The 27,092-nt window shown below is 50.0% G+C and overlaps 2 protein-coding genes and 1 long non-coding RNA gene across 10 annotated transcripts; 1 reads left to right on the forward strand and 2 right to left on the reverse strand.

Annotated features, from left to right (window-relative positions):
• Positions 1 to 295: 295 nt before the first annotated feature.
• On the reverse strand, positions 296 to 7,630 carry NEIL1 (nei like DNA glycosylase 1). Of its 8 annotated transcripts, XM_079913455.1 has the most exons (10): positions 7,096 to 7,525; positions 5,150 to 5,606; positions 3,142 to 3,261; positions 2,982 to 3,045; positions 2,603 to 2,702; positions 2,049 to 2,176; positions 1,697 to 1,724; positions 1,451 to 1,512; positions 1,117 to 1,282; positions 717 to 934 (listed from the first exon to the last, which is right to left on the reverse strand). In XM_079913455.1, exons 2-10 carry the CDS (start codon positions 5,581 to 5,583, stop codon positions 864 to 866), a joined length of 1,173 nt encoding a protein of 390 aa, XP_079769581.1. In that variant the 5' UTR covers positions 5,584 to 5,606; positions 7,096 to 7,525; the 3' UTR covers positions 717 to 863. The 8 variants fall into 8 exon arrangements, with proteins under 8 accessions (XP_079769582.1, XP_079769580.1, XP_079769578.1 ...); XM_079913456.1 differs by having other exon boundaries at positions 296 to 1,282; positions 7,444 to 7,630; XM_079913454.1 differs by having other exon boundaries at positions 296 to 1,282; positions 1,451 to 1,620; positions 7,444 to 7,630.
• An 8,480-nt stretch (positions 7,631 to 16,110) lies between these two features.
• COMMD4 (COMM domain containing 4) lies at positions 16,111 to 22,753 on the reverse strand. Its single transcript, XM_079913860.1, has 8 exons — positions 22,694 to 22,753; positions 18,827 to 18,898; positions 18,558 to 18,623; positions 18,319 to 18,358; positions 17,907 to 18,026; positions 17,643 to 17,723; positions 17,157 to 17,333; positions 16,111 to 17,068 (listed from the first exon to the last, which is right to left on the reverse strand). The coding sequence occupies exons 1-8, from the start codon at positions 22,694 to 22,696 to the stop codon at positions 17,028 to 17,030; spliced, it is 600 nt and encodes a 199-aa protein (XP_079769986.1). The 5' UTR covers positions 22,697 to 22,753; the 3' UTR covers positions 16,111 to 17,027.
• A 52-nt stretch (positions 22,754 to 22,805) lies between these two features.
• LOC307182521 lies at positions 22,806 to 26,504 on the forward strand. The gene is made up of 3 exons (XR_013827189.1): positions 22,806 to 22,943; positions 25,762 to 25,875; positions 26,159 to 26,504. It is a non-coding gene; the product is annotated as an uncharacterized lncRNA (long non-coding RNA).
• The last annotated feature ends 588 nt before the right edge of the window (positions 26,505 to 27,092 follow it).

The raw sequence follows: 27,092 nt of genomic DNA on the forward strand, positions 1-27,092 counted from the left end.
TCAGGCATTGAGGGGGGAAGTTTTTACCCCAGGCATCTGGGGACAGGGGCAAGATCTAAGGTTATCTGTGCGCGCAAGGTCTGGATTGCAGGCCCCATGACAGAGACGGGGGATATCGGTGACCATAAGCTGACTGTAAGACCACGATATAAGATGCTCTTCTGGGACTTCCCTGGCGGTCCAGTGGTTAAGACTCTGAGCTTCCAATGCAGGGGACGGGTCGGGAAACTAAGATCCCGCATGCCATGTGGTGCGGCCGGTGGGGTGGGGGGAAAAGAAGCAGCAGCAGCTCTTCCCCTGTGTCCACAGGCAGAGGGCCTGGGGCTGGGGAGGAGGCCTGGTGGGTGGGTTCTGGCTGGTCCCCACTAGGAGGGGAGCATTGACTAGTCTGGACTAGGCTAGGGGAGCAGCCACATGAGGAATCCTGGACTGGAGGAGCTGTAGAGCCTGGGCTGCCCCGGGGGACGGGGTGGGTCTCTGCACCACCTTTGAAGGGCTGTCCCTGCAGAGGCAGACTGTCCTGAGAGCCAGGGCCTTGAGGCCTGGGATGGGGCTCAGTCTGCCATGCTGAGGCAGTGGCCCTCCTGTCCCCAGGGCTGGGCACCAGGCCCTCCACATTCGGCTTTCCCAGACCTTCTGCAGCCAACCCAAGAAGTTCAAGGTTTATCAGTTTACTAAAAATTACAGCCTTTTTCACGTGGGCTTAAAAAATGGGGACAATGGGTACAATTAAAAACATCATAGTTGTACAGGGAATGGCCACAGGGCCAGGGGCAGCCAGTCCCCTGCAACTTCCAGGAAGCCACACAGGCCCAGATCCAGGGCAGCAGGAAGGGGTGGATGCAAGCAAGGAGACCCTCCTGCTAAGAGACTGAGGTCTCCTCAGGCTCCGAGGATGGGGTGTCAGCCTTGATCTTTTGGGGTCTGCGGCGGCCTGTGGGGAGGACAGGTGAGGTGGCAGCTCGGACCCCAGGCTGAGGACTCTGTCCCAACAGCCTCCCTGCCACCTTTGTCGACGTGTTCCTCCCACCCGCACTGCCATCCCTTCCTCTCCTGGAGAGCCCGTTTTGGTGGTGCCCCTTCCCTCCCTAGAGGAAGATGCTGAGGAAGGCCCACCTGAGGTCGCTGGTTGCCTCCTCCTCTTCCCTTTCTCAGGGACGCAGGGGGCTTCTGGGTCCCGTTGGAGGCTGGTCCCCTCGGGCTGCTGGGCCGCAGTCTGCTCAGGAAGGCCTCTCCGTGCCCTTCGTGTCCTTGAAGGGGCCTTGTTTGGAGATGGAGGATTCTGGGTGGAGAAGACACGGGTCCCTGAAGAGCTCAGCAAGTCACAGGTTGGTTAGGACCCACCATTGCCCTCCATTGTCAAGGGAAGGAGCTGCCCAAGAGCCTGGCCTGGGAGGTACAGCCAGGACAGGAGAGGGTACAGGGAGGGGGTAGGAGCAGGGAGACATACCTCCACTTGGTCCTCAGAACCCCTCTGTGCTCCCTTGGATTTCTTCTTGCGGGACTTGCCCCCTGCAGGATACTGTTGCTGATGGGGTTGGAGGGTCTTGTGGCCGCAGCCCCCTTTCTCTAGACTCCCATGCTCCCACTCTGGAGTGCCTCCGAGGGTTGGGGTGGGGACTGGGATGGAGAAGGGTGCTGTAGCCCTTGCAGGCAACTAGTCCTTTTCCCTCTCATTACATTAGGCATAGCTTACCTTTGGGCGCCAAGGGTCCAGGATCCCCCTAAAATGGAATCAGGAGAATTCAGGAGTCAATCTGGCAGGGGTAGTTTTCCTTGGAGAGGCAGAACTCACACCTGTCCTTCCAGATCAGTGAAGCCCCTCCCCTAGGAAGCCTCTCTGACCGTCCCCTCCCCCCAGGTCAGAGCCAACAGCAAGGTAACCCTGCCCTGGGCTGCTCCACTAGCTGGGACCCTGGGACTCCGAGGAGGGGAGGGGCATAGCACAGGGAAAGCTTAGATCCTCAGGAACAGTGCAACCCCAGGTCTTTCCATCCCACCAGCTTCCTTAGGGCTCCATTTGCCTGTGTGAGCATTAGAGCCCAAACCTGGAACCAGATGGTGCGGCCATGCCGGTCCCGCAGGGAGCTCATGCCTGGCGTGCCATAACACCGCAGCCAGGCTCGGAAGGCAGCAAAGTCCTCCTCCGTGCTCTCCGGCCCATAGCCTTTGCCCCCTGTGGGACAGAGGAGCCAGGCGGAGGTCAGAGGGCTGACTTAGGCTGGGAGCGGGGGGAGCCCAGTTAGACCTGGCTCAGACCTCAGCTTTACAAGCTGATGGACTGAGTCAGGGGGCCAAGGCTCTCCCTCCTCCAGCTGTGTGACCTCAGGCTGGTGTCTTCCCCACTCTGGGCCATGGCTTTCCCATCCTGGAGTTGAGTTAAGAATCCTTGCCCTGCCTGCCTCATGGGGCAGCTCAGGGGACATAGACACCCGACACGTGAAGATCAGTGAAGGAGGCCTAGTCCATTTAGGAACGACTAGGTTGACAAACTTCCATTCCCCAGGCAGGGAACCAGGCCCAGAGAGGGGCAGGAACTGTCCCAGGTTACACGATATGCCAAAGCAGACCTAGCTGGCCATCTTTGCCTCCCAGGCCTCACCCAGCTGGACCACTTCCTTGGGCACTGAGTGGCACAGCTCCAGTAGGTCTGGGTTCTGCAGCTTGGCCCTGATCTTCTGGCTCAGGGTCAGCTCCGGGCTCTGGAGAAGAGGCAGGGGTAGGACCTGGATGTCAGTATGAGGCAGGGCCACTCAGAAGGCAGCTGACCCCTTGAGGAACAGACCCCTTCTGAGCTTGGCAGGACTCAGACAGTTCATCTGCCCCCCATCACCTCCCCCACGCACACACATTGTAGAGATGGGGAAACAGGCTGGAAACCGAGAAGGGACCTGCTTGAGTTAAGCTGGAGACGCCTGACCCAGCCCAGACCCTTGTCGGCCTGCACTAATAGGTGCGTGCATCCCCCCCTGCAGCCTCACCGGCCTGCGCTGCTGCAGTGCCTCCAGAACCGTGCGGGCCTTCTCGAAGGGGGGTATCCTCAGCCTGCAGTGAGGTGGAGAGAGGGCGCCACGCTAAGCAGTGGGGAATGTGGGCACACCCAGCCACCCCAGCCCTCGTGCCCAGGGCCTGCCTGCTGACCGGTATAGGATCTCTGCCCGCAGATAGTTGCCAATGCCATTGAAGAACCTCTGGTCCAAGAGGGCCTCACAAATGGGCCGGTCAAAGGCCTTGTCTGCTAGGTTTCGTAACACATTCTCCCTGGAGGGACACAGTCTGGGCACATGAGACCCATTCTGCCCACCCCACCCCTCCCTGCCTCACAATGGGTTAGGGGAGAGGAGCTGGGGGAACCCATTCCTGGGTGCAAGGGAAGGAAATGGGGAGTCCCAGTTCCCCTCTTCCCAGCCTCAGTGGTGTTTTGGCAGTGGGAACCTCAGTTTTCTGTTAAATGGGAACAACAGTGTGGGATTTTAATGCATTACAAAAGGTTAAAAAATACCAGTCAAAAGCAGCCTGTTCAAGAAAACACATGAGTCTAGGTATGTGGTGTGTATATCACCAAAGTGCCTCAGACTCAAGACATTTTTGGGAACAAGGTGACCACAGGACCTCAGGTGTGACCGCAGTCTGGAACTCCCTGTCTAGGACTTCTGGTTGGCTGGATATGAAGGTTTGATATCGGCGGGGTCAGGTCTTTTCAAGAAGCTGAAGATCTTCCAGGAAGCTGGTACTGGCACTGTTTATTTAGCAGGAGTGAGGGGGCAAGCCTTGGCTGGTGAGCGCCCCAGCAGCTCCCACCCCACCTCCGAGGGTCATGGGTCTCTCTTCACCACCATGAAGGGTACATGTATCTTGTTTCTTTGTGGAAAAGGATCATGGCAAGACTGACTCAGTGATGGGCGTGAGAAGCAAGTGAAATAGGGGGCCAGAAGACAGAGTTTTGGGGTAAAGGTAAGAGTGGAAGGTTGGCCTGGGTGTTCAGATCCCTGAGGGGGGCGGATCCCCACAGGCTCCGCAGCTGGAGGACAAAACAAGCCGAAACGCTCATTTTGTGAGAGAAGCTTCAGCTGGCAAAGGGTTAACTCGTGGCATAACTCCCCAGAGGAGGTGAAGTGGGAGAAATCCAAGACAACACAGACACTTCCTTAGGGGTGCACTTGGGGGCATACCTGGGAAGGCCAGCAGTCTGCTGCCTTCTGTGGCACCAGAGACGCCCTGACCCACCCCAAGGGGCAGCCGAAGGCGTGCCTTCCCCAAGAAAGGATTTGCCAAGTCCACTCCAAGCCTTTGTGTTTGTGATTCTTGTCAGATTGCTTTTACTTTAGAGCTTTGCACAGCTGGCTCCTTCTCATCAGGCAGGCCTCAGCTCACACGTCACCTGGGGTGGCCTTTCCTAATGCACCCTCCTCCTCCCCCCACCTCCACAGCTCAAAGTCATTCTCTACCTCTTGGATTTTTCTTCAGGCATGTGTCTATTTGAATTAATCTAGTCCCCTTTTTCCCCCTGCCCTACCTGAACTAGCTCTGTGGGAGCAGGGACCACATCCCTCTTGATCACTGCTGAACCCCCAACACTTAGAGTTGGCCTGGCACGAAGCAGAGACTCATACATGTTTTATCTTTAGAGGAGGGGAAGTGGCTGACACTGTGCCATCTTATGTGACCTGGATCACATCCCAGGTGGAGCCGTTACCCCTCCCTCAGGCAGAAGACGGGCACAGAGACCACGGGACACAGACCAGTGGGTAGGCAGAATATGGGAGACCACAGTCTGATTCAGAAACCACATTAGGCAGTCCTCTCCCCACTCCCTTGAAGCAATTCCTTCCTGTTCAGCCTCCTTTCTTAGGTTGTTAGAGCCTCTCCACCTTTCTTCTTAGCCTCTTGAGGGTGCCAAAAGACAGAGTGGGATGCTGACCTGAGACCCAGCTCTCACACTAACTGGCCATGTCCTCATCCACCTCTTGCTCCCACCCTCTACCACGTCAGTTTTGGGTTTCCACATCCATTAGCTCAGGGAACTGTCCCCAGGAAAGCACACTGTCTTGGTCTACAGGTGAAGGGGCTGGAACTCACTTCTTGGCCACCAAGGCACTAACGGCCAGGAGCCCAGGGCTGTATTCATCACACCTGGTGCGGGCCCTACCTGAACTGCTCGTACTCCAGCAAGACACACGGCCCGCGGCCTGGCTGCCACTTGCCCCCGAGGTCCCAGCGGCCAAAGCGGCGGACGTCCACGAAGCAGAGGGCAAGTCGGGGGCCAGGGGGAGCCGTGTAAAAGCGCAGATGGGCATGGGATGGCAGCGCATCGCTGGGCACCAGCTGGAAGGAGCCGGTCATGCCAAAGCGGAAGACAAGGGCCAGTGGCCCTCGTGGGGGCTGAGCCCCAGGCAGGGGGCTCAGTGTCAGGCGCAGCTCCTTGCCTCGGGCTAAAGCTGAGATGTGGTAGGCGCTGCTCTCAAAGGGCACCTCAGGGTTGCGGCTGACAGGTGACTTCTCCACACACCCGCCAAACACCAGCTCGCTGCATGCCTCGTTCACAAAGTGACTGGCCAGATGTAGCTCAGGGCCCTCAGGCATTCTGTGGGAGGGGTGGCCAGGCCCTGTGGGGGAAGATGACAGCAGGTTGGGCCAGGTGTGCATCCAGTGAGGTAGCAATTATCACTCCCAGTTTTCAGAGGGTCAGAGGGGGCCATGGTCAACTGATAATTGGCAGGAAGTCAGCTGGCTTGGCCACAGCCCCTGCTCCACAACCCTTCCCCCGCCCCCGGCCGAAAATGCTGAGAAAGCTCAGACTAGGGAAACGTGACTCCCTTGCTCATTAACGCGTTCCATGGGCTTCCATGAACCCTTCCTGATTTTAGAATAACGTCCAGATCCTTCCCGGGCCCACGCTGTCATCTCATTTCCTCCCACGCTCCCTCTGACTCACTTGCTTCAAGCACACTGCTCTTCTTTCCCCCACGCCTTCGCCCCTGCTGTCCCCCTCAGTCTGGGAACATCCAAGAGAGGACCTCCCTGACCACCCTATCCAAGGCAGCATCGTACCCCCCCGACCCCCTACACGTTTTCCTTCCTTCGTGGCACTCCCAGAACCTGAAATTATTTTATCATCTCTTCTCTGCCTCTACCTCCACTCCCACCCCAGAGTGGAAGCTCTGCTTGCTCATCACCCCACCGCTTGGAATCAGGCCCGCATCGGTTGTCACAATGACTGAGGGAATGAGCCTGGAAGAGAAGAGCTGGGAAAACGGTTGCTCAGAGGCTCAGCCGGCATTGTGGAGGCCTGCCACCACCCACTGGTCAGGACCATAGCGAGGACAAGGAAGAGGGAATGCAGGTGTCTCCAGGTACATCAGCGCTGGAGTCAGGTACACACGACTTCGAGGGAGGAGATAGGGGAGTCAGAAGGGCTCCCCAAGCTCTAGCCCATGGTCCAGGGGGTAATAGGAAACGCCCCGGTCAGCGGTCAGCGCCTCGGGCCGAGAGAGGCGTAGTCCCCTTCCTCACCCTCGCTGGCGTAGAGAGGAGAGTTTGCCACTTTCCTCTTCGCCAGATCGACGGCGAAGGTATGTGTTGGGCAGAGGGGGACATTTAGCCAGGGCAGACTCCTTTGCCCTCCCCCCCGCCCCCGCCGCAACCTCAGCGCCGCCCCGGACCTGGCACCCGAAAGGGTTCGTTTTGCTGGAAAAGGTGAATTTCCAGGTTCTTAATTTCGCGAGGGGCGGACGCTCTATGGCTCGCCTCCCACCCACCCCCATCCTCCACCCCCGCTGTCTGTCCTCGGTTAACCCTGGCTCCCTTCCTCCCCAAGGCCCCCAAACCCGTCCTCTCCTCAGCTCTGCTGCACACCCACCCCGACCCCGGGCCCACTCGCAGGCTACCTGCGCCCGTCGCCGCTCCCGCCAGCCTGCAGGCACTATGGGGTTAAGGCCGGGGGCGGAGCGGCGCCTGGGAGCACACTGGGAGCTGCGGTCGCTGCTCCAGCGCCTGATGGGAAGTGTAGTTCCTCAGGTAGGTGGCAAAGACTGTTCCGGGTGGGGTCCCCGAGCTGGGGGGCTTGGGGTGTGGGAAAGGCTTTGGGGCGGTCACCTGGCTGGGGGGTGGCGGAAGAACCTGGCTTCCCGCTGCCCGGCGCCGGCGGGATCCGGCGTCAGGTCTGAGGTCCCGGGTTGCAGCTGTCTCTGTGGCTGTGAAAAGCCACCCGGCTAATCCGGGACCGGGTCGGCGCTCCCAGCAGGAAACAGAAGCACCGTCCCAAAGCAGAGGCGCCTGCAGCTGTGCGCAGAGCGCGAACAGGTGCGCGATAAATGCAGGCTCTGGGGACCCGGTGGTGGCTCTAAGTTTCAACGCTAGTCAGACATAACAAGTAAACATCATCACCACGGGCGATGAAGCGTAGCCAAGCAGCCAAAGGCAGGAGCCGAGAGCGGAACCTACTTCCGTTGTGGAGGAGGGTCTCTCTGCGATGACATTTAGGCTGAAACCTCAGAAGGAGCCATCCGGAAAAGAGAGGGGACGAGTCGCTACGGCGGGCGGAAAGAACTGCCAATGCAAAGGCTTGGAGGCTGGAAAGCAAGCGATTGGCCCACGCAAAGAAGGTGGCTGGGGGTAGTGCTGAGAGGTGAGGACAGACACACAAGCAAGAGCTGGTCTGGTCTGGTCCGACCTCTGGAGGCCTCTGTAAGGAGCTGGCCTTTCATCCTAAGTGTAGCAGGCACTGGTCCCTGACCCACAGCCAGGATTCATACTACTTCTCCTTCCTCCCCCCTTAATCTATTTATTCATTTATTTTGACAGTATTTAAAATGAGACAATGCCTTTATCGAGCTAGTAAAGTTAACAACTTTTTAAAAAATATGTTTATTTATTATTTATTTTGGCTGCACCGGGTCCTAGTTGTAGCATGCTGGATTTAGTTCCCTGACCAGGGATCGACTCCAGCTCGGAGTCTTAGCCACTGCACCACCAGGGAAGTCCCAACAATAACTTGTTAATATTACCTAATACATAGCCCACATTCAGATTTCCCTAACTGTCCGCAAAATGTCTTTGATAGCTAGTTTGTTCAAATCAGAGACCAAATAAGGATTCTGTGTCTCTTCAGTCACTTTAATCTAGATGGAACCACCCTCCCCACCTCTTACCCACCTCACCTCCTTTTTTTTTGGTCTTCATGATACTGACCTTTCTGAAGATTCCAAGCCAATTGTCCTTTGAGATGCCCCATCACATTCTGGATGTGTCTGATGTTTCCTTGGGTGTCGTTAACTTGTTCCTCTATCTCTAGTTTTCCCTGCACACCAGAAATTAGATCTAAAGCTTGGAAATACATATGTCTCCTGGGTGCTGCTCTGTACTCCAAACTGCATCACATTAGGAGGCGCCCAACATCTGGTTGTCTCACTTTAGTGAGGCTGAAATTGATCACTGGTGAGGCCCTGACAGCCAGACTTCTGTGTTGTAAAGGTATGTTTCACACCTTGTGACCACTAAGTAATCTATGGGGTGATTTCTTTGTTTTGTTGGTCTATTTTTGTTTGTTTAAATTAAGTTAAAATGTACATACAGTAAAATTCATCTCTTTTAGAATGTGAGTTTCTTGTTTTGTTTGTTTTTGGTAGGTTTTTTTTTTTTTTTTGGTGGCGCCTTACACCATGCAGGATCTTAGTTCCCCAGTCGGGATTGGACCCGTGGCCCCCTGCATTGGAAGCGTGGAGTCTTAACCACTGGACCGCCAAGGAAGTCCCTAGAGTGTGAGGTTTTTGTTTTTTTTTTTTTGCGTTACGCGGGCCTCTCACTGTTGTGGCCTCTCCCATTGCGGAGCACAGGCTCCGGACGCGCAGGCTCAGCGGCCATGGCTCACGGGTCCAGACACTCCATGGCATGTGGGATCTTCCCGGACCGGGGCACGAACCCGTGTCCCCTGCATCGGCAGGCGGACTCTCAACCACTGTGCCACCAGGGAAGCCCTAGAGTGTGAGTTTTGACAAATTCATACACTCATAATCATCACCACAATCAAGAGATAATACATTTCTGTCACCCCCCTAAAATTTGCCCGTGCACCTTTTTAGTCAACTCTTACACCATACTCTCTGGCAACCACTGATCTGTTTTCCGCCCCTATAGTTTTTTGCCAATATCATACACTGGCATATCTCATTTATTGCACTCCACTTTGTTGCACTTAACAGATATTGCTTTCTTTTTTTTACAAATTGAAGGTTTGTGGCAATCCTCCATTGTCAGATGATGGTTAGCATTTTTTAAGCAATAAAGTATTTTTAAAATTTATTTTATTGAAGTATAGTTGATTTACAATGTTGTATTAGTTTCTGCTGTACAGCAAAGTGATTCAGTTATACATTTATATATATATTCTTTTTCATATTCTTTTCCATTATGGTTTATTACAAGATATTGAATATAATTCCCTGTGCTATACAGTAGAACCTTGTTGTTTATCCATTCTATATATAATGGTTTGCATCTGCCAATCCCAAACTCCCAATCCATCCCTCGCCCACACCCCCAGCAATAAAGTATTTTTTAATTAGGGTTTGTACATTGTTTTTTTAGACACAGTGCTATTGCACACTTAATAGACTACAGTATAGTGTAAACAAAACTTTTCTATGCACTGGGAAACCAAAAAGTTCATGTGACTCACCTTATTGCCATACTTGCTTTACTGCAGTGTTCTGGAACCAAACCTGCAGTTAACTCCGAGGTATGCCTGTACATGGAACCTTCAGCCCGTAGCCTCGTGCATCTGCTTTCTTCCTCATAGCATAATGCATTTGAGAACCATCCACGTTGTTATGCTTATCAATCAGTTCATTCCTTTTTTTTTTTTTTTTTTGCGGTACGCGGGCCTCTCGCTGTTGTGGCCTCTCCCGTTGCGGAGCACAGGCTCCGGATGCGCAGGCCCAGCGGCCATGGCTCACGGGCCCAGCCACTCCGCGGCATGTGGGATCTTCCCGGACCAGGGCACGAACCCGTGTCCCCTGCATCGGCAGGAGGACTCTCAACCACTGCGCCACCAGGGAAGCCCCTAGTTCATTCCTTTTTATTGCTGAGTAGTATTCCACTGTGTAGATGTACCAGCATGTTTATCCACTCACCAGCTGAGGGACATTGGGTTGTTTACATGTGGTGATTCTTTAGCACCACGCAAATACCCAGTTTCACATCAACCTTTCACCTAATGGCTTTATCATCACTGGTGATCCTTGCCTCAATCAAATATTTAATTGGGAGTTACAAAATGGTGATTTTCTGATTCTGTCATTCCTTCTACATTAGCTGGAATTCTTCTGTAAAGAAGAGATTTACTTCATTGACTAGGGTTATTTGGGTATTCTGAAATACTAAAAAGACAGGATAAATTCTGAAACCCTTCTCTTTAATTATCAATTTTTAGACTAAGAATTCGGTGCAATAATATCCAATGGTGACAAATTAGAATTGATTTGGGGGGATTATCTTTTATGGACTCATAGATTTTTTTCCACATTTAATATCTTTAAATTTGTTGCGATCTTTATCTTTTACCCCACTTACTGAAAGAGTACTATATTAGTCTTTGGGGCTATACAAACAGGGATATACAATTCCCATCTTTAAAAAAGGCTGGTAAAAGGCGGGTAGTAAATACAAAATTAATGCAATGCTACAATAGCAATGAGAGGAGATTCTACGGGATTCTGTGACAACACAGAAGAGGGAATGCTGCCTAGCAAACCAAGTTCATATTATACATTTGATGAGACTTGGAAATTTCTTTGTGACTTTTTTGTCTGCCACTTTATTTGTGCTTTGTTTATTCCCTGTTTTTCGTTTTGTCTTCTTTTCCTTGCCCTCCTGTGGGCTACTTGAACATCTTTTAGAATTCCAGTTTGACTTACCTATATTGTTTTTGAGTGTGTTATATTGCATACCCTTTGAAGTGGTTGCTGTAGGTGTTACACTATACACGTGTACGTACTTGTCACAGTTCACTGGTGTCGACATTTTATCAATTTGAGTATAGAGAAACCTTACTTCCCTTTGCCCTCCCGTGTTTATAATAACCTTAAATATCTGTTCTACATACATTGAGAACCACATCTAACAGTATTTTGTTTTGCTTCAACTGTCGAACATATTTCAAAATACTCAAGAGAAGGAAAGTCTACTGCATCCACGTTTTTAGTCTTTCCATTGTTCTTCCTTCCTGATGTTTCAAGATTTCTTCTTCTATCATTTCCTTTCTGTTTGGAGATCCTCCTTTAGCCTTTTTTTAAAAAAAATTTTATTTTATATTGGAGGATAGTTGATTTACAATGTTGTGTTAGCTTCAGGTGTACAGCAGAGTGATTCAGCTATACATATACATATATCTATTCTTTTTCAGATTCCTTTCCCATATAGGTTATTACAGAGTATTGAGTAGACTTCCCTGTGCTATACAGTAGGTCCTTGTTGATTATCTATTTTATAAATAGTAGTGTGTATATGTTAATCCTGACCTCCCAGTTTATCCCTCCCCCCCCACCTTTCCCCTTTGGTAACCATAAGTTTGTTTTCCACATCTGTGACTCTGTTTCTGTTTTGTAAATAAGTTCATTTGTATCATATTTTAGATTCCACATATAAGTAATATCATATGACACTTGTCTTTCTTTGTCTGACTTACTTCACTTAGTATGATAATCTCTAGGTTGATCCATGTTGCTACAAATGGCATTATTTCATTCTTTTTTTATGGGTGAGTAATATTCCACTGTATATAGGTACTGCACCTTCTTTATCCGTTGATGGACACTTAGGTTGTTTCCATGACGTGGCTATTGTAAATAGTGCCGCAGTGAACACTGAGGTGCATGTATCTTTTTGAATCATGGTTTTCTCTGGATATGTGCCCAGGAATGGGATTGCTGGATCATATGATAGCTCTGTTTTTAATTTTTTAAGGAACTTCCACACTGTTCTCCATAGTGGCTGTACCGATTTACATTCCCACCAACAGTGTAGGAAGGTTCCCTTTTCTCCACACCCTCTCCATCATTTATTGTTTGTAGACTTTTTGATGATGGCCATTCTAACTGGTGTGGAGTGATACCTCACTGTACTTTTGATTTGCATTTCTCTAATAGCGACGTTGAGCATCGCTTTTCATGTGCTTTTTGGCCATCTGTGTGTCTTCTTTGGAAAAATGTCTATTTAGATCTTCTGCCCATTTTTTCATCGGGTTGTTTGTTTTTTTTTAACAATTTTTTTTAATATATTTATTTACTTTATTATTTTATTTTTTTGGCTGCATTGGGTCTTTGTTGCTGCGCACCAGCTTTCTCTAGTTGCATCGAGTAGGGGCTACTCTTCACTGCGGTGCGCCGGCTCCTCGTTGCAGTGGATTTTCTTGTTGCGGAGCATGGGCTCCAGGTGCGCAGGCTTCAGTAGTTGTGGCTCGCAGGCTCTAGAGCACAGGCTCAGTAGTTGTGGCGCACAGGCCCAGTTGCTCCGCGGCATGTGGGATCTTCCCGGACCAGGGCTTGAACCCATGTCCCCTGCATTGGCAGGCAGACTCCCAACCACTGTGCCACCAGGGAAGCCCTGTTTGTTTTTTTGATATTGAACTGCATGAGTTGTTTATATGTTTTGGAGATTAATCGCTTGTCAGTCACATCGTTTGCAAATATTTTCTCCCATGCTGTGGGTTGTCTTTTTGTTTTGTTTATGGTTTCCTTTTAGCCTTTTTATTTTTAGATTAGGTCTGCTGGTGACAAATTATATTAGTTATCCTTCATCTGTGAATGTCTTGATTTCCCCCTTTACTCTTTTTTAAAATGCCTTACAATTTTGTCACTTTTCAAATTGAAGTATAGTTGATTTACAATACTATATTAGTTTCAGGTGTACAACATAGTGATCCAATATTTTTATAATTATACTCCATTTAAAGTTATTATCAAACATTGACTATATATCCTGTGCTGTACATATGTCCTTGAAGCTTATTTATTTTACACATAGTAGTTTGTACCTCTTAATCCTCTATTCCTATCTTGCCCCTCCCCCTTCTGTCTCCCCACTGGTAACCACTAGTTTATTCTCTATATCTGTGAGTCTATTTGTTTTGTTATATTCATTCATTTCATTCATTAGATTTCACATATAAGTGATATCATACACTATTTGTCTTTCTCTAACTTATTTCACTAAGCATAATACCCTCCAGGTCCATCCATGTTTTTGTAAATAGCAAAATTTAATTATTTCTTATGGCTGAGTGATATCATATATATATATATATATATATATATACACACATACACACACACACACACACACACACACACACACACACACACTATGAACATTGGGGTGCATGTATGTTTTTGAATTAGTGTCTTTGTCTTCTTCAGATAAATACCCAGAAGTAGGAATGCTGGATTACATTGTAGTTCTATTGCTAGTTTTTTGAGGAACCTCCATACTGCTTTCACAGTGGCTACACCAATTTACATTCAGACCAACAATGTACAAGGGTTCCCCTTTCTCCACATCCTTACCAACATTTGTTATTTGTGGTCTTTTTGATGATAGTCATTCTGACAGGTATGAGGTGATATCTCATTGTGGTTGTGATTTGCATTTCTCTAATAATTGGTGATGCTGGGCATCTTTTCATATGCCTGTTGGCCATCTATATGTCTTCTTTGGAAAAATATCTTTTCAGGTCTTCTGCCCAGTTTTTAATTGGGTTGCTTGTTTTTTTTTGATATTGAATTGTATGAGCTATTTATATATTTTGAATATTAACCCCTTATCGGTCATATCATTTGCAAATATTTTCTCCCATTCTGTAGATTGTCTTTTCATTTTGTCAGTGGTTTCCTTTGCTGTGCCAAAGCTTTATGTTTAATTAGGTGCAATTTGTTTAATTTTGCTTTTGTTTCCTTTGCCTTAGGAGACAGATCCAAAAAAATATTGCTACAATTTATGTCAGAGTGTTCTGCCTACATTTTCTTCGAGTTTTATGGTATCCAGTCTTACATTTAGGTCTTTAATCCATTTTGAGTTTATTTTTGTATATGGTGTGAGAAAAATGTTCTAATTTCATTCTTTTACTCCCCCTTTACTCTTGAGGTGATTTTCGCTGAATATAAAATTCTGGGTTGACACTTCTTTTCTTTCAGGGCCCGAAACGTGTTGCGCTTTTTGTTTCTGGCCTTTGTGGTTTCTGATGAGATATTCAGTCATTCGAATTGTTTCCCCCCTATATGTAAGGTGTCATCACTCTCTTGCTGCTTTCAAAATTTTTTTTCTTTAGTTCTCAGAAGTTTGATTATGACGTACCTTGACATAGATTTCTTTGGGTTCAACCTGTGTGGAGTTCATTCAGTTTCTTGGCTCTGTAGGTTTGTGTCTTTTGCCATATTTTGGAAAATTTTAGCCATTATTTCTTAGAATACTTTTTCTGTCCTACCTTCTTTCTCCTCACCTTCTGGGACTCTGACAACACAAATACTAGATTTTTTGTTATAGTCCTACAGGTCCCTGAAACTCTGTTTTATTGTTTTGTTGTTGTTGTTGTTTGTTTTCCAAACTATTTTCTCTCTGTTATTCAGGCTGGGTAAATTCTATTGATTTAGCTTCCAATCCACTGATTCTTTCTTCTGTTGTTAAGTCTACCCACTGAGATTTTTACTTGGGTTATTGTAGTTTTCAGTTCTAAAATTTTTATCTGGTTCTTTATATCTTCTGTTTCTCTGCTGAGACTTGAGGCATTTTTATGATAGCTGTTTTAAAATCCTTAGCATAGAATTCTAACAGCTGAGTCATATTGGTGTTGGCATTTGTTGTCTTTTTTCATTCACGTTGAGATTTTCTTGGTTCTTGGTACAACGATTTTTTAAATTGAATCCTAGACATTTTGGGTATTATGAGACTGCATCTTATTTAAATCTTCTCTTTTAGCAGGGCTCCTCTGACACAGTACCAGTGGGGAAAGGGGTATGCCACCTCCTTATTGCTGGATGGGGTGGGAGTCTAGGCTTCCACTCAGCCTTTGCAGTCAGGGGTCGAAGAAGGGCTGCAGTTCTGCAGGGTGTGGCTGGAGTACAGCTGTTACTGTCTGTAACTTTTTCTGTCCTGCTGGACTGTCCTTTTCCCGGTCCTTTGCCTAGAGAGAGTAGGCTTTTGTTGGGCCTTCCTTTGTCTGTGTGTTGTTTCTAGGTGGATGGCTTCTCCAGCTCCCAGCTTGGGATACATGAAGCAAAAAGAAAATCTAAGGAATTCTCTGCTGTGTTGTTCTTCAGGTCTTGAGGTCTAGCCAGTCTGCCTTCTTCTCGTCACCTTTCATAGTCTTATGTTTGTTTTATATATAACGTCTAAGGTTTTTAGCTGAACTTAGTGGAAGGAACAGAGAAAAGCCCATCTGCTCCATTTCTCCAGAAGCAGAAGCCAGGAGGGGAGTGAGTCCTTATATCTTTGATGCTTAAATTGTCCCATCTTTAGCCAGTGGGATGAGCTGGCTCCTGTTGACATTACTTATTATTCTTTGATAGCTTCCTTGGATCCCGAGATGTTCTAGGCTTACCTTGTATTCTCCCTGCCCCACACCTGGAATCAGTCTGTTCTACAAGGGACCCTAGCTGGCCTAAGCCAGTCCTGGGAGGCCATTTGTCTTAGTCTGTTCAGGCTGCTATAACAAAACACCATGGACTGGGTGGCTTAAAAAACAGACATTTAGGGACTTCCCTGGTGGCGCAGTGGTTAAGAATCCGCCTGCCAATGCACGGGACATGGGTTTGAGCCCTGGTCCAGGAAGATTCCACATGCCGCAGAGCAGCAAAGCCCGTGTGCTACAACTACTGAGCCTGCACTCTAGAGCTCGTGAGCCACAACTACTGAGCCTGCGTGCCCTGGAGCCTGTGCTCCGAAACAAGAGAAGCCACTGTAATGAGAAACCTGTGCACCGCAACAAAGAGTAGCCTCCGCTCTCCACAACTAGAGAAAGCCTGCACACAGCAGTGAAGACCCAACACAGCCAAAAAATAAATAAATAAATTTATTTTTTTTTAAAAAAATCCAAAAAACCAGACATTTATTTCTCGTAGTTCTAGAGGCTGGGACGTCCAAGTTCGAGTCAGAATCAGTTCTTGGTGAGGGCTCTCTCCTGCCTTGTTAGACAGCTGTCTTCTCCCTATGTTCTCATATGGCCTTTCCACGGTATAGAGAGTCTGTCTTCCTTTTCTTATAAGAGTGCTAATCATCACAAGGGTCCCAGTCTCATGACTTCATCTGAACTTAATTATTCCCCAAAGCCCCACCTCCTAAAACCATCTCACTGGGAGTGGGGGCTTAGACATATGAATTTGGCAGGGGGTGGGGAATGGGTGCATCACAAACGAACATTCAGCCCATTATCCCATTCCACTTGCCAGTGAGTGGTTCCGGCATGGGCCTTCTCTCTTCCTAAAGAAGATGACAGAGAGGCAAGGGCTCTCTCCTTTCTCTACCTGGGGTATCTGGTGTTGGGGCCAACCACTTGCTGCCAGCCTAAGGACAGGGCCAGCACAGAGAGGGCAGAGTCAAGAGCATCATAGGACTGGGAACCTGATTTTCCTGTCTACAGACAAGCTGTTTCATTTTGGCTCTCGTTCTGCCTCAACCCTGACCTGCCTCAATCAGCAGCTGAGCAAAGAAAAAAGAAAACGTGCAATAGGTCAGGGAGGTCAGTATGTCACTTGGTCTCTCTCCTGAAAACCTCTGATCTGAACCCAAAAGAAATCCATGCACACACTTCTTTACACCTCTGTTTATTCTTCCTTCTCATGAAAACCACTGACATGTGCCTTTCATGGGGGAGGGAAGACAATGCTGCAAGAGTGTTCAGGATCCCTAGGCTGAATTCTCAGGTGGTAACCTAGGAAGCCAGACATGCAGGAGGCCAGGCCCCTAGGGTGCTGGAGCTGGGCAGCCCCTGAAGAGAAGTTCGGAGGGCAGCTCCACATGGGCCCCGTGAGCTCTTCTTCTCAGCCCAGGGAGCTCATCAGGGTCTGGGCCTGCTTCAGTTCTGCAGGGGCAAGAGGTAGGTAGGCAGGCGGCAATTAGGCAGGATCTGGGAGGGCCCCTTACCCTCCAGGTATACAGCTGAGCCTCACCTGCCAGGAGGACCTGGAACTTGTCTGCTGAGAGGGACATGGTAACAGGCTGGGCCGGGGCACCCGAGGCAGCTGCCACCTCCAGCCGCAGGTGCACCATGGGCTCTTCCACGGACCGCAGCAGGCTAGAACTCAGGGTGTAGTCCACCCGCCAGCCCACGCCTGTCAGCCTGTTCACTGCAAGACCGAAAGGGGCTCAGGGTCACAGACAGGGGAGCCAGGCAGCCCTAGCCCATACCTTGGTTCAGCCCTGAACCCTTCAGGGCTATGTGGCCTTTGAGAAGCTCTCATCCCTCTGATCCAGGAGCTCAGATTACCCATAGCAGATCTCAGAGGAAAGAAACCGGGGCTGGTGTCAGGAATCCCAGCTCTGTGACTGCTCGACATGTGATGTGGTTAAGTCTCCTTTCTGAGGACAAACACCTCCCAAGCCACATGCACCTTCTAGAATGGAGCCCAGCCCCCACCCGGGCACCCCACACTCACCTCGCAAGCTGCAGGCCCGCAGGTGCTCCTGCAGGGAGCTTTGCTTCTCTTCATAACAGCGACACAGGCTGGCTGCATGCTCTGGGGGCCGAAGGGAGGTCCCCTGAGCTAGCAGGTGGGTGCTGGGGCTTAGGCCACTCAAAGGGCAGGTCTCAGGCTCCTGGCCCAGAGAGGGCAAGGTGCATCTCAGGGTCACACAGCCTGACCTTTGCCTGGCACCCCTTGGCCCACAGGTTACCCACCTGCCTGCCCTCATCCCTGTACCTTTGGGCAGCCCCAGCTGCTGCAGTTCACTGGACAAGGACTCGCCATCCACGCTATGCTTGGCCGCACTGGAGAGGATGAAACTCAGCACTGCCACTGTGGCCTTCACATCACCCGACTCTGGGGGGAGCCGTGGGTGGAATGGGGGGTGTCACTGTGGCCCCAGCCACCTCCTTGACACCCCACTATCTTCAGCTCAGAGCCTCCAGGCCTCCTTGAGCCATGAGCACCGCTACTGCCCCACTGGGAGTGGGCAGAGGACCCTAGGGCTGGCAATGTCTTTCTTCCCTCATGCTCCTCTGCTGAGGCAGGTGGGTCAGAGTGGGCTGTTGGGAGGAGGGGCCTCTGTGCCGGGCCCCAGGCTGAATACCCGGGTTTGCCCAAAGGTCTGCGGACCCAGTGGGGTACTCACCAAACCTGGCATCAGCGGTGAGCTTCAGGATCTTCTCATACTGTGGAGAAAGGAGGCCCTCAAGGGGTGCCGGACCCCCGCTCACTAGCCCCCAACCCCTGGCCTGGATCCTGTGGTAAGGACACGAGGTATCTAGGGAGGGTGGGAGCTGATCACCCGTCTCCCTGGGTCTGGTGCACTTTCAGGGCAGTGGGGGTCACAGGGTCATGGGACAGTGGGGTGCGGGGCCCTGCACTCACGTCAATCCCCTGTCCCAGAAGGTCCTTCAGCACCTGGCTACACAGCAGCCTCAGCTTCACGGAGGACTGGAGGGGAAGGCCTTACATCAGCCAGACTGACCCACCTCACCCCTCCATGCTGGTGGGCTGGCTCAGAGAAGGCTGGCCACATACTTGACCAGTCACACAGCATGTTCGGACAGCCCGAGAGCGCTGAGGCCCCAGCCCAAGAGTGACCTCCCCACCCTCCACCCTCAGAGCCCCCACCCCCAAGACCCCATGCACTCAACGATTTTGGCCAGCGTGCTGATCTCTGCCAGGACCCAGTCAGGACAGTCCAGGTCACCACAGAACCGGAACCTCTGCAAGGGAGTAAGGTAGGTGGTCAGGCTGGAGGGCCGGCTGACGTATGGCCAGGTGTCTCCCACGCCACTGCTCCTCAGGGTTCTTGCTGCCTGTCCAAGATGCGTGCCCTCCGGCCCACGTCTTCTCCCCCAGTACCAGGCTGTTTGGAGAACCCTCTGCCTGACTCACACTGCCACCAAACCTTGTTCTCATGGCTGTCCCAGCAGACATGACTGGGCACCTTCTCCGTGGGAGAGCCCACTCTAGGCGCTGGGGGTGCAGCATGGAACACAACAAAGTACCTGGCCTCAGGGTGCGCGTGACCATCTCACCTTCTCCTCCTTTCCCTCCCCAGCTCCAGCCATACTGGCCTCCCTGCTGCTCCTGTTGCAGATTAAACGTGGCTTGCTCTCTCACTTCACTCAGGTCTCTGCTCAAATGACACCTCTTCTGATGGACTTTCTCTGACTTTGCTTTCTTAAATAGCCCCTCACACAAGGAAATTTTTGGGGTCAGTGGATGTATTCATTATCTTGATCATGGTAATGTTTTCATGAGCATATATGCATCGAAACTTATTGAACCATATATTTGCACACACATGGTTTGTTTTATGTCGATATTATCTCAAGGAAGCTGTTAAAAAAAAATAAAACAGCTCTTCACCATCATGCTTTAGCTGTTTATCTTTCCTTCTTGATCTCCATGGCATTTATCACAGAATATATCACGTTTTATTACTTATTCAAGGCCCATCTCCTCTGTCAGGATGCAAACCCACCTGGTTAACCACATCTTGACAATATCGTCCACCCCCCGATCAACTGTCCTTTGTCCTGTTTCTGTGGCAAAGCTCTAACGCACAGCAATATACATGTTCATCTTCCCACGCCTCTGTCTGGGCTGCTTACAGATGATGGGAACAAAACCCGCAAACTGGGTACACGGTCAGTCCACGTTCTCCTGATTCTGCTGGGCCCTCAGTGCAGCCCCATAATCCCATGTCCTCTACTTGGCCCCATCGTTCACCTTATCAATCACTTCAGACCTGCTCCATGACCCTTCAACCTCCAATCCTTTTCACCTGTCATCCCCCTGATCACACCTGACTCCACTGCCCTGGGGCTTCTACATGGGCCTCCAATGAAGTTCTCTAGCCATGGTCACAAATGACTTTCTTCACTAAATCTAGTCTTCCTCTTCCTTAACTCCTCAGCAGCATCTGACACAAACACATCCTTCTTCCTGAAGCCACATACTCTTCTGGATTTCTCCCTATGGCCTAGCCTCTGTCTCATTTTCTGGCTCACCCTCCTCTCCCCAGCCCCAAATGGTGATCCCTGCAGACTGCCTACTGTCATTATTCTGGGGCAGGGGACTAGGACTGCTGGTGAGGTGGTGGGAGTGTTAAGGACAGCCTTGTACTTCTTCTATTTCAGGAGTTTTTACCCATTTTGTGGCATCGACTCATCAGGCATCTGGTGAAGTCTATAGGCTTTTCCCAAAATGATGTTTTTAGATGTACAAAATACACAGGAGGGTCTTCCCTGGTGGTCCAGTGGTAAAGAATCTGCCTTCCAATGCAGGGGATGTGGGTTCGATCCCTGGTCAGGGAACTAAGATCCCACATGCCGCGGGGCAACTAAGCCCACGTGCCGTAACTAAAGAGCCCTGTGTCACAAACTACAGAGCCCACGTGCTCTGGAGGCCACACAACAACTAGAGAAGAGAAAACCCGCACGCCACGACTAGAGAGAAGCCCGCGCACTGCGAGCAGCTCTGCAACGAAAGATCCCACATGCCGCAACGAGGACCCGACTCAGCCAAATAAATATTTTTTTAAATACATAGGAAAAACTCCATAGTAAAAGGAACTGATTAAAAGTTATCAAAATAGGGAGTTCCCTGGTGGCCTAGTGGTTAGGATTCTGGGCTTTCACTGCCATGGCCCTGGGTTCAACCCCTGGTCAGGGAACGTAGATCCTGCAAGCCGCGTCGAGTGGCAAAAAAAAAAAAAAAGTTATCAAAGTATTCAAAACAAATTGGTGATGTGACATATGTTTCAAGTCAAATAATGACAGTAATTTAGAAATGAGCATAAACAATATGTAAACAATGCCAACAGCTGTAATGTGATATGAAAATATCTGATTTCTATTAGTGACAGTCAGAGGTGCTGCGAATCATAGTGGGTTGCCAACACTCATAATTGAAGAAAATACTAAATTTCAGTTTGAGGTCAGCCAAAATTGAGAGGTAATATTTCTCCTAACTTCATGGGTCCCTGACTTCTACCCACAGAAGTCTTCTACCATCATCTCTGTATTATTTACTTTTTTACCATAAGCACGTGTTCCTTGTGCAATTTCTTAAAACGCTGGCTTTTATCTAAGTTCTGTCCTAGGTCCTCTCTTCCCAACTAATATTCTGGCTGAGACAGGTTACACATTTCAGGGTTCAATGATCATCTTTGTGCTGATGACTCCCAAATTTATAACTGCCATTGTAGATTCTCTTCTGAGCTCCAGACACTTAAATCTAGACTGTCTCCTAGCCAGCTGCACCTGGCAGCTCAGACGCCTCACTCAGCGCGTATCAAAGTAACTGGTTCTCTTCCAGCTGAAACCTGCCCCCACCCCAGTGAGCACCACCACCTGGGAACCACGCCCAGACCCCTCCCTCTCCTTTTTCCCTCATGCATTTAGTCCCTGAGCCCTGCTGATTTCCCCCACTTCTATCTCCACTCTCTCCACCATATCTCAAGTCACTACCATCTCCTGGGGGGCCTGCTGCCCCTGGCTGGGCTCTCTGTTCCTCTCTTGCTCCCTCCACAAGTCAGCTGAAAGGCTCTTCCTAGCTTCCCAGCACCCTCTTCTTAAAGTCCAACCTCCTCTATGTGGCTCTCAAGACCCAGCAAGCTTTGGTCTATGCTTACCTGTCGAGCTTCATCTTTCACTAGCCTGCAGTTTCTACTCTTCCAGGTGATGAAATGCATTCATTCCTAGGGAGCCATGCTCCCTCTCACCTGAAGCCTTTGAATGCTGTTCCCTGTCTGAAGATACAGCCTCCCACCAGCCCCGCTCCATGCCTCCTAACCCCTGATACGCAAACTGCACTGCACCCAGCTAGCTTTCTTCCCTGCTCCCAGGCCCTCATATGATGTCATCCTTGGGTCGCCTCCCTGACACTATGCACAAGGTGAGTTTGGTCCCTTCCCCTCAAGTCTTAACTATGACTGCCCATTCAAACTTCCAGCTTGGCCCTTCCCTCCTGCAGCCAAAGTCTCAGTGCCTGGCACAGTGCATGGTATACAGCAGGCATTCACAACCTGTTGAAGGAATGAATGGATGTATGAGTTGGGAAATCCCAACCCCAAATCTACTCCTTTCTGGCTCTGGGAAGAGCGAAGGGCCTTCCTAACAGTGCAGAAGACTGAGCTTAACTGTAAGCAAGTTTTTCTCCAGGTCCCACAGGAGCGCTGGGAAGTGGGCACCTTTGGGAGGGCCTCTTGGGGCAGAGGAAGGCCTGGAGGGACAAGCCCCAGCTCGTGTCCCGGGGGTGCGCGGGCCCTTCCTTTCCGTCAAGGCACTCCTAGCCTGCCGGCCCGCCCTGCCCTACCCATCCTGCAGGGAGGAGGGTGAAGGGAGGCTTTTTTCTACCAGAGCCTCGGCCCTCACGACTGCACCCGGCAGACTTCCCATCTCCTCGCACCCGGCGCCCCACCCTTCCCGCAGCCACGGCGGTGAGATTTGGGGTCTCTTACTCTGCCCGCCCCCAGCACCCACTGCCTCGCATCACCCCTCATCCCTCACCATCGCGCCAGGAAGCCCGCGCCCAAGACTTCCACTTTCCGGTCGCGCCGGGTCAGGTGATGTGGCGGTCACGTGACGCTGGGGCGCGGGGGCGGAGGCCTCCTCGGATCGGGGCGGGAGCAAGTCGGCCAGCTCCGAGCTGTTGGGGCGGAATACCGGGTCCCTTTCTCAGTCCCCAGAACCTTTCCCTGGAAAGGGCCAGCGCCAACCCCCAGGTTAACTGAGAACAGAACCAAAGCAGTAGGAAGAGGTAGTAGAAACCGTTTAATTTGTTCGCCTTAAGGGAGCGGGAGCCTTCCGTTCTGCCGGGGTATTCAGGTCGTCTCCGTGTTTTGCGTCAGTAGGCAATGCCATTACATACAGCTGTGGGCTGTGGCAAAAGACGTATTTTAAAAATTTATTGGAATAGAATGCACATACAGGAAATTGTACGTAGTGTAAACACAGAGCTTAATGAATTTTCTTTTTTAAATTAATTTATTTATTGGCTGCGTTGCGTCTTCCATTGCTGTGCGCGGGCTTTCTCTAGTTGCGGCGAGTAGGGTCTGCTCTTTGTTGTAGTGCGCGGGCTTCTCATTGCGATGGCTTCTCTTGCTCCAGAGCACAGGCTCTAGGCACGCGGGCTTCAGGAGTTGTGCCTCGTGGGCTCAGTAGTTGTGGCTTGCGGGCTCTAGAGCGCAGGCTCAGTAGTGTGGCGCACGTGCAGAGCTACTCCGCAGCATGTGGGATCTTCCCGGACCAGGGATGGAACCCGTGTCCCCTGCATTGGCAGGCGGATTCTTAACCACTGCACCACCAAGGAAGCCCCTTAATGAATTTTCATAAACCATACACCCCATGTAACCAGCACCCAAATAAGGAAACATTACCAGTACCCCAGATATCTCCTTCAAGTGCCTAGGTATTTTATTTCATTTTGATGAATCCCTTAAGGTGCCTAGCAAAAAGGCCTGGAACAGTTGACACCCTCAGGAGAACTGTTTTGCAGCTTCACCAACATCAGATGTTTGTCTTAATTTTTCCCAACTTAATGGGAGAAAAATAGGTTGCTTTAAATTGCATTAGTCTGCTTACTTGTGAGTTTGAGCTAATGGCTTGTCTAGGAAAACTAAGTTTCCCATGTTCACTTGAAGAGGAAAAAACAAAAAAACCCAAAATAGCAACAACAAAAATACACTAGAGAATAGACTAATAACCAAAGAAGAAATTGAACAGTTTGAGATCTGTCTTCAATTCCATGCCCCTCACCCATACACTAGGCCCTGCTTGTTTTATTGTTGCAGGCTTTCAAAGTACAGATGGAGCCTATGGCAATTAAACTGCTCCCTAAATAGAAAGAGATGGAACGCTAATTCCTGCTAAAATTGATCTCACTTATAAAGAGCTTTCTAAAAATCATAAACATCATCATGTTGAAGTCAAGAGTGTGTTACAGTACACCATATCAATAAAAAATTTTAAGAGTATAAGAATAGTTCCATTTGTATTTCATCATCTCAGTAGGTTAAAGAAAAGAACTGATACATTTGGGAAACCATTTTTTTTATTAAAAAGAAAAAAAATAGTAATAGATGAAAACTGCCTTAAGTTGATAGAGTATTTGAAAAACAAAACCGCAAACATCAAAAAGACATATTATTTAAATTTGGAAATAAGGCAAAAAGGTGGGTGGCCTGTCCTTTTAATGTCATACTGGAGCATTGGCTCACAGATTTGTTTCACAAATAAAGATGATTTGCCTATTTAGGGCAGTGGTTCTCGGACTTTACAGCGTATCAGGATCATCTGCTGGGCTTGTTAAAACAGTGTTGGGCCCCACCCCCAGAGTTTTTAATTAAATAGGTCTTGGGTGGGACTTGAAAATCTGCATTTCCAACAAGTTCCAGGTGTGCTGAGATTTCCAGTTTGGGGACTACACTTTGAAAACCACTCATGTAGGAAAATGTACCTGAGAAATTATGTTAACTCACAGATTTCTGTCCAATAGAAAAGTTAACCCCAAAGATTAGAGTTTTATTGCCCCATGGGAAATTAGCAGGTTTTGTCTCTAACTTAGCACACACTTCAAAGTGCCTTTGCCAGTGCACTAGAAATACTTCTCAGAATGTTCTTCGAGTTAGCTTTACCATCTTACTGTTCCCTCATTAATTGAATAAAATATTTGACATGCATTCCTTCACTTGTATGAAAGTCACGTTTTTCATTTTTTCAAATTAAACTTTGATAGAGTATACTTGTGTACTAGTCCTGGACAGGAGTATACAGATACTAGTGTATATGTTTTTAAATATTTTATTTATTTAGCTGCGCAAGGTCTTAGTTGCGGCACAATGGGATCTTCCTTGCCACGTGCGGGATCTTCAGTTGCAGCATATGGGATCTAGTTCCCTGACCGGGGACCGAACCAGGGCCCCCTGCATTAGGAAGTCTTAGCGACTGGACCACCAGGGAAGTCCCACTAGTGTATATTTTAATACTAGACGTATTCCTGTTAAAGTCAGAATCAGTAATGCACTCTCATTGTGACCCAACATTGTCCTAGAGGTGTTAAGGCCAGGGGTTCTCAACTGGGGGTGATTTTGTATTCCGGGGGGATATTTGGCAATGTCTGGAGATACTCTTAGTTGTCACAACTAGGGAGTGTTGCTGACGTCCAGAGGGCAGAGGGCAGAAGCCAGGGATACTGCTAAACATCCTACAAGGTGTAGGACGGTCCCCAGTAACAAAGAATTAAAAGGTGGTCGGTGGCTAGTGGAATGTGCTGGAGCACTGTATGTAGACCAGGCTCTCCAGGCCCACCTGGTGCAGAGGAGTCAACGGTCCACAGGTGAGCGCCTGCTCGTCCCAGCCCCACACACCTCACAGGTGGAGAGAGGAAGGCTTCGTAAGGAGGTGGAGGCAAGCAGGGGAGCCCAGGCCTCATCTGTCTGACTTCCTCCCTGCCTGAGAGAAAGCCCCAGGTCAGCGCTGGGAGGGTCAGCCCAAGTTACTGAGCCCATAAGGCGAGAGCCCTGACCAGAGCCCTGGGACCCTGGGCTAGTTGAAGACCCTATCCTTTTGCCCCACAGATCATCATGGGAGTCCGGTCCAGCCTCTGGCCAGGATGTGATTTTTTGGCTTCTAATGCCCAGGCCCTCACCTTTCTCTCTTGCCTGCCACACTCGTGCAGCCCCACAGCGGAGGTGAGTGTCTCCTTGAGGGGGTCTGAGGGGCTGGGGGTGCAGGCCCATGGTCCAGGGTCAGTTCCTCGGGCTGGACCAGGCGGCCAGTCCCAGACAAGTCCCTGTGCATCTTCACCCTCAGCCAGGACTTCCCACACCGCACAGTACAGCCACAGCTGCGGGCAAGGGGGGGACCCAAGGACTGACCTCCTTGAGACTGGCAACCTCCTAGCGGCCCTGCAGCAGCTCTGCCCCCACCCAGACCCCACCTCAAGCCCCGTGTCCATCCGGTCTGCCTCCCCAGGCTTCAGAAAACATTGGGCTTTGGGGACTTCCCTGGTGGCGAAATGGTTAAGAATCCGCCTGCCAGTTCAGGGAACATAGGTTCGAGCCCTGGTCCGGGAAGATCCCACATGACGCGGAGCAACTAAGCCCATGCGCCACAACTACTGAGCCTGCGCTCTAGAGCCCGTGAGCCACAACTACTGAAGCCCACACGCCTGGAGCCCATGCTCTGCAACAAGAGAAGCCACCCAATGAGAAGCCCGTGCACCGCAACGAAGAGTAGCCCCCGCTCACCGCAACTAGAGAAAGCCTGCGCGCAGCAACGAAGACCCGATGCAGCCAAAAATAAATAAATAATTTTTAAAAAGCCAACAAACATTGGGCTTTGTACCCGCTACTCCTCACACTAGGTTCCCTGTCCAGGAGGCTGCTGAAAGGGGAACTGGTCGCACCTGTTGGAGAAAGGTCTTAGGAAATCACCTTCTTTGGGATTAGTTCCACCTTCATTCACTCATTTACCAAATACTCACTGTCTCTTTCTCTATGTCAGGCTCTGGGGTGATAGGTCAAGCAGGGTGCCCACCCTGAGGAGTTCCCCCAACTCTGTTGGTTGTTTTATTTTTTTTAATATTTATTTATTTGACTGTGCCGGGTCTTAGTTGTGGCGCACGGGACTTTTTGTTGCAGCATGCGGGATCTGGTCCCCTGACCAGGGAATGAACCCAGGCCCCCCGCATTGGGAGCGTGGAGGCTTAACCACTGGACCACCAGGGAAGTCCCTTCCCTCTCTGTTTAGAGACAGACAGACAGGCAGACTCATATGTCTTCTGATTGTATGGGCACCCAGGGTTGAGAAGAGGAAGGCCTCATTCACAGGAGGTGATGGTAGGTGTGAATGTGGAAGGGGTGTGGGCGACCATAGGGCAAGGGTGTCCAGGCAGAGCCCAGCTTTT

This window comes from Stenella coeruleoalba, assembly GCF_951394435.1.
Source record: "Stenella coeruleoalba genome assembly, chromosome: 2".
NCBI lineage: Eukaryota > Metazoa > Chordata > Mammalia > Artiodactyla > Delphinidae > Stenella > Stenella coeruleoalba.

Coding starts and splice junctions, on each gene's coding strand:
- NEIL1 (XM_079913454.1), bottom strand. CDS start 5,583: ATGCCTGAGGGCCCTGAGCTACATCTGGCCAGTCACTTTGTGAACGAG. Junction 3,262..5,149: donor CTGGAGTACGAGCAGTTCAG/GTAGGGCCCGCA, acceptor GTGTCCCTCCAG/GGAGAATGTGTTACGAAACC. Junction 1,621..1,696: donor TGGACCCTTGGCGCCCAAAG/GTAAGCTATGCC, acceptor TCTCCATCCCAG/TCCCCACCCCAACCCTCGGA.
- COMMD4 (XM_079913860.1), bottom strand. Junction 18,359..18,557: donor TTCTGGGACAGGGGATTGAC/GTGAGTGCAGGG, acceptor CTTTCTCCACAG/TATGAGAAGATCCTGAAGCT. Junction 17,334..17,642: donor GCGGGCCTGCAGCTTGCGAG/GTGAGTGTGGGG, acceptor TCGGTCTTGCAG/TGAACAGGCTGACAGGCGTG.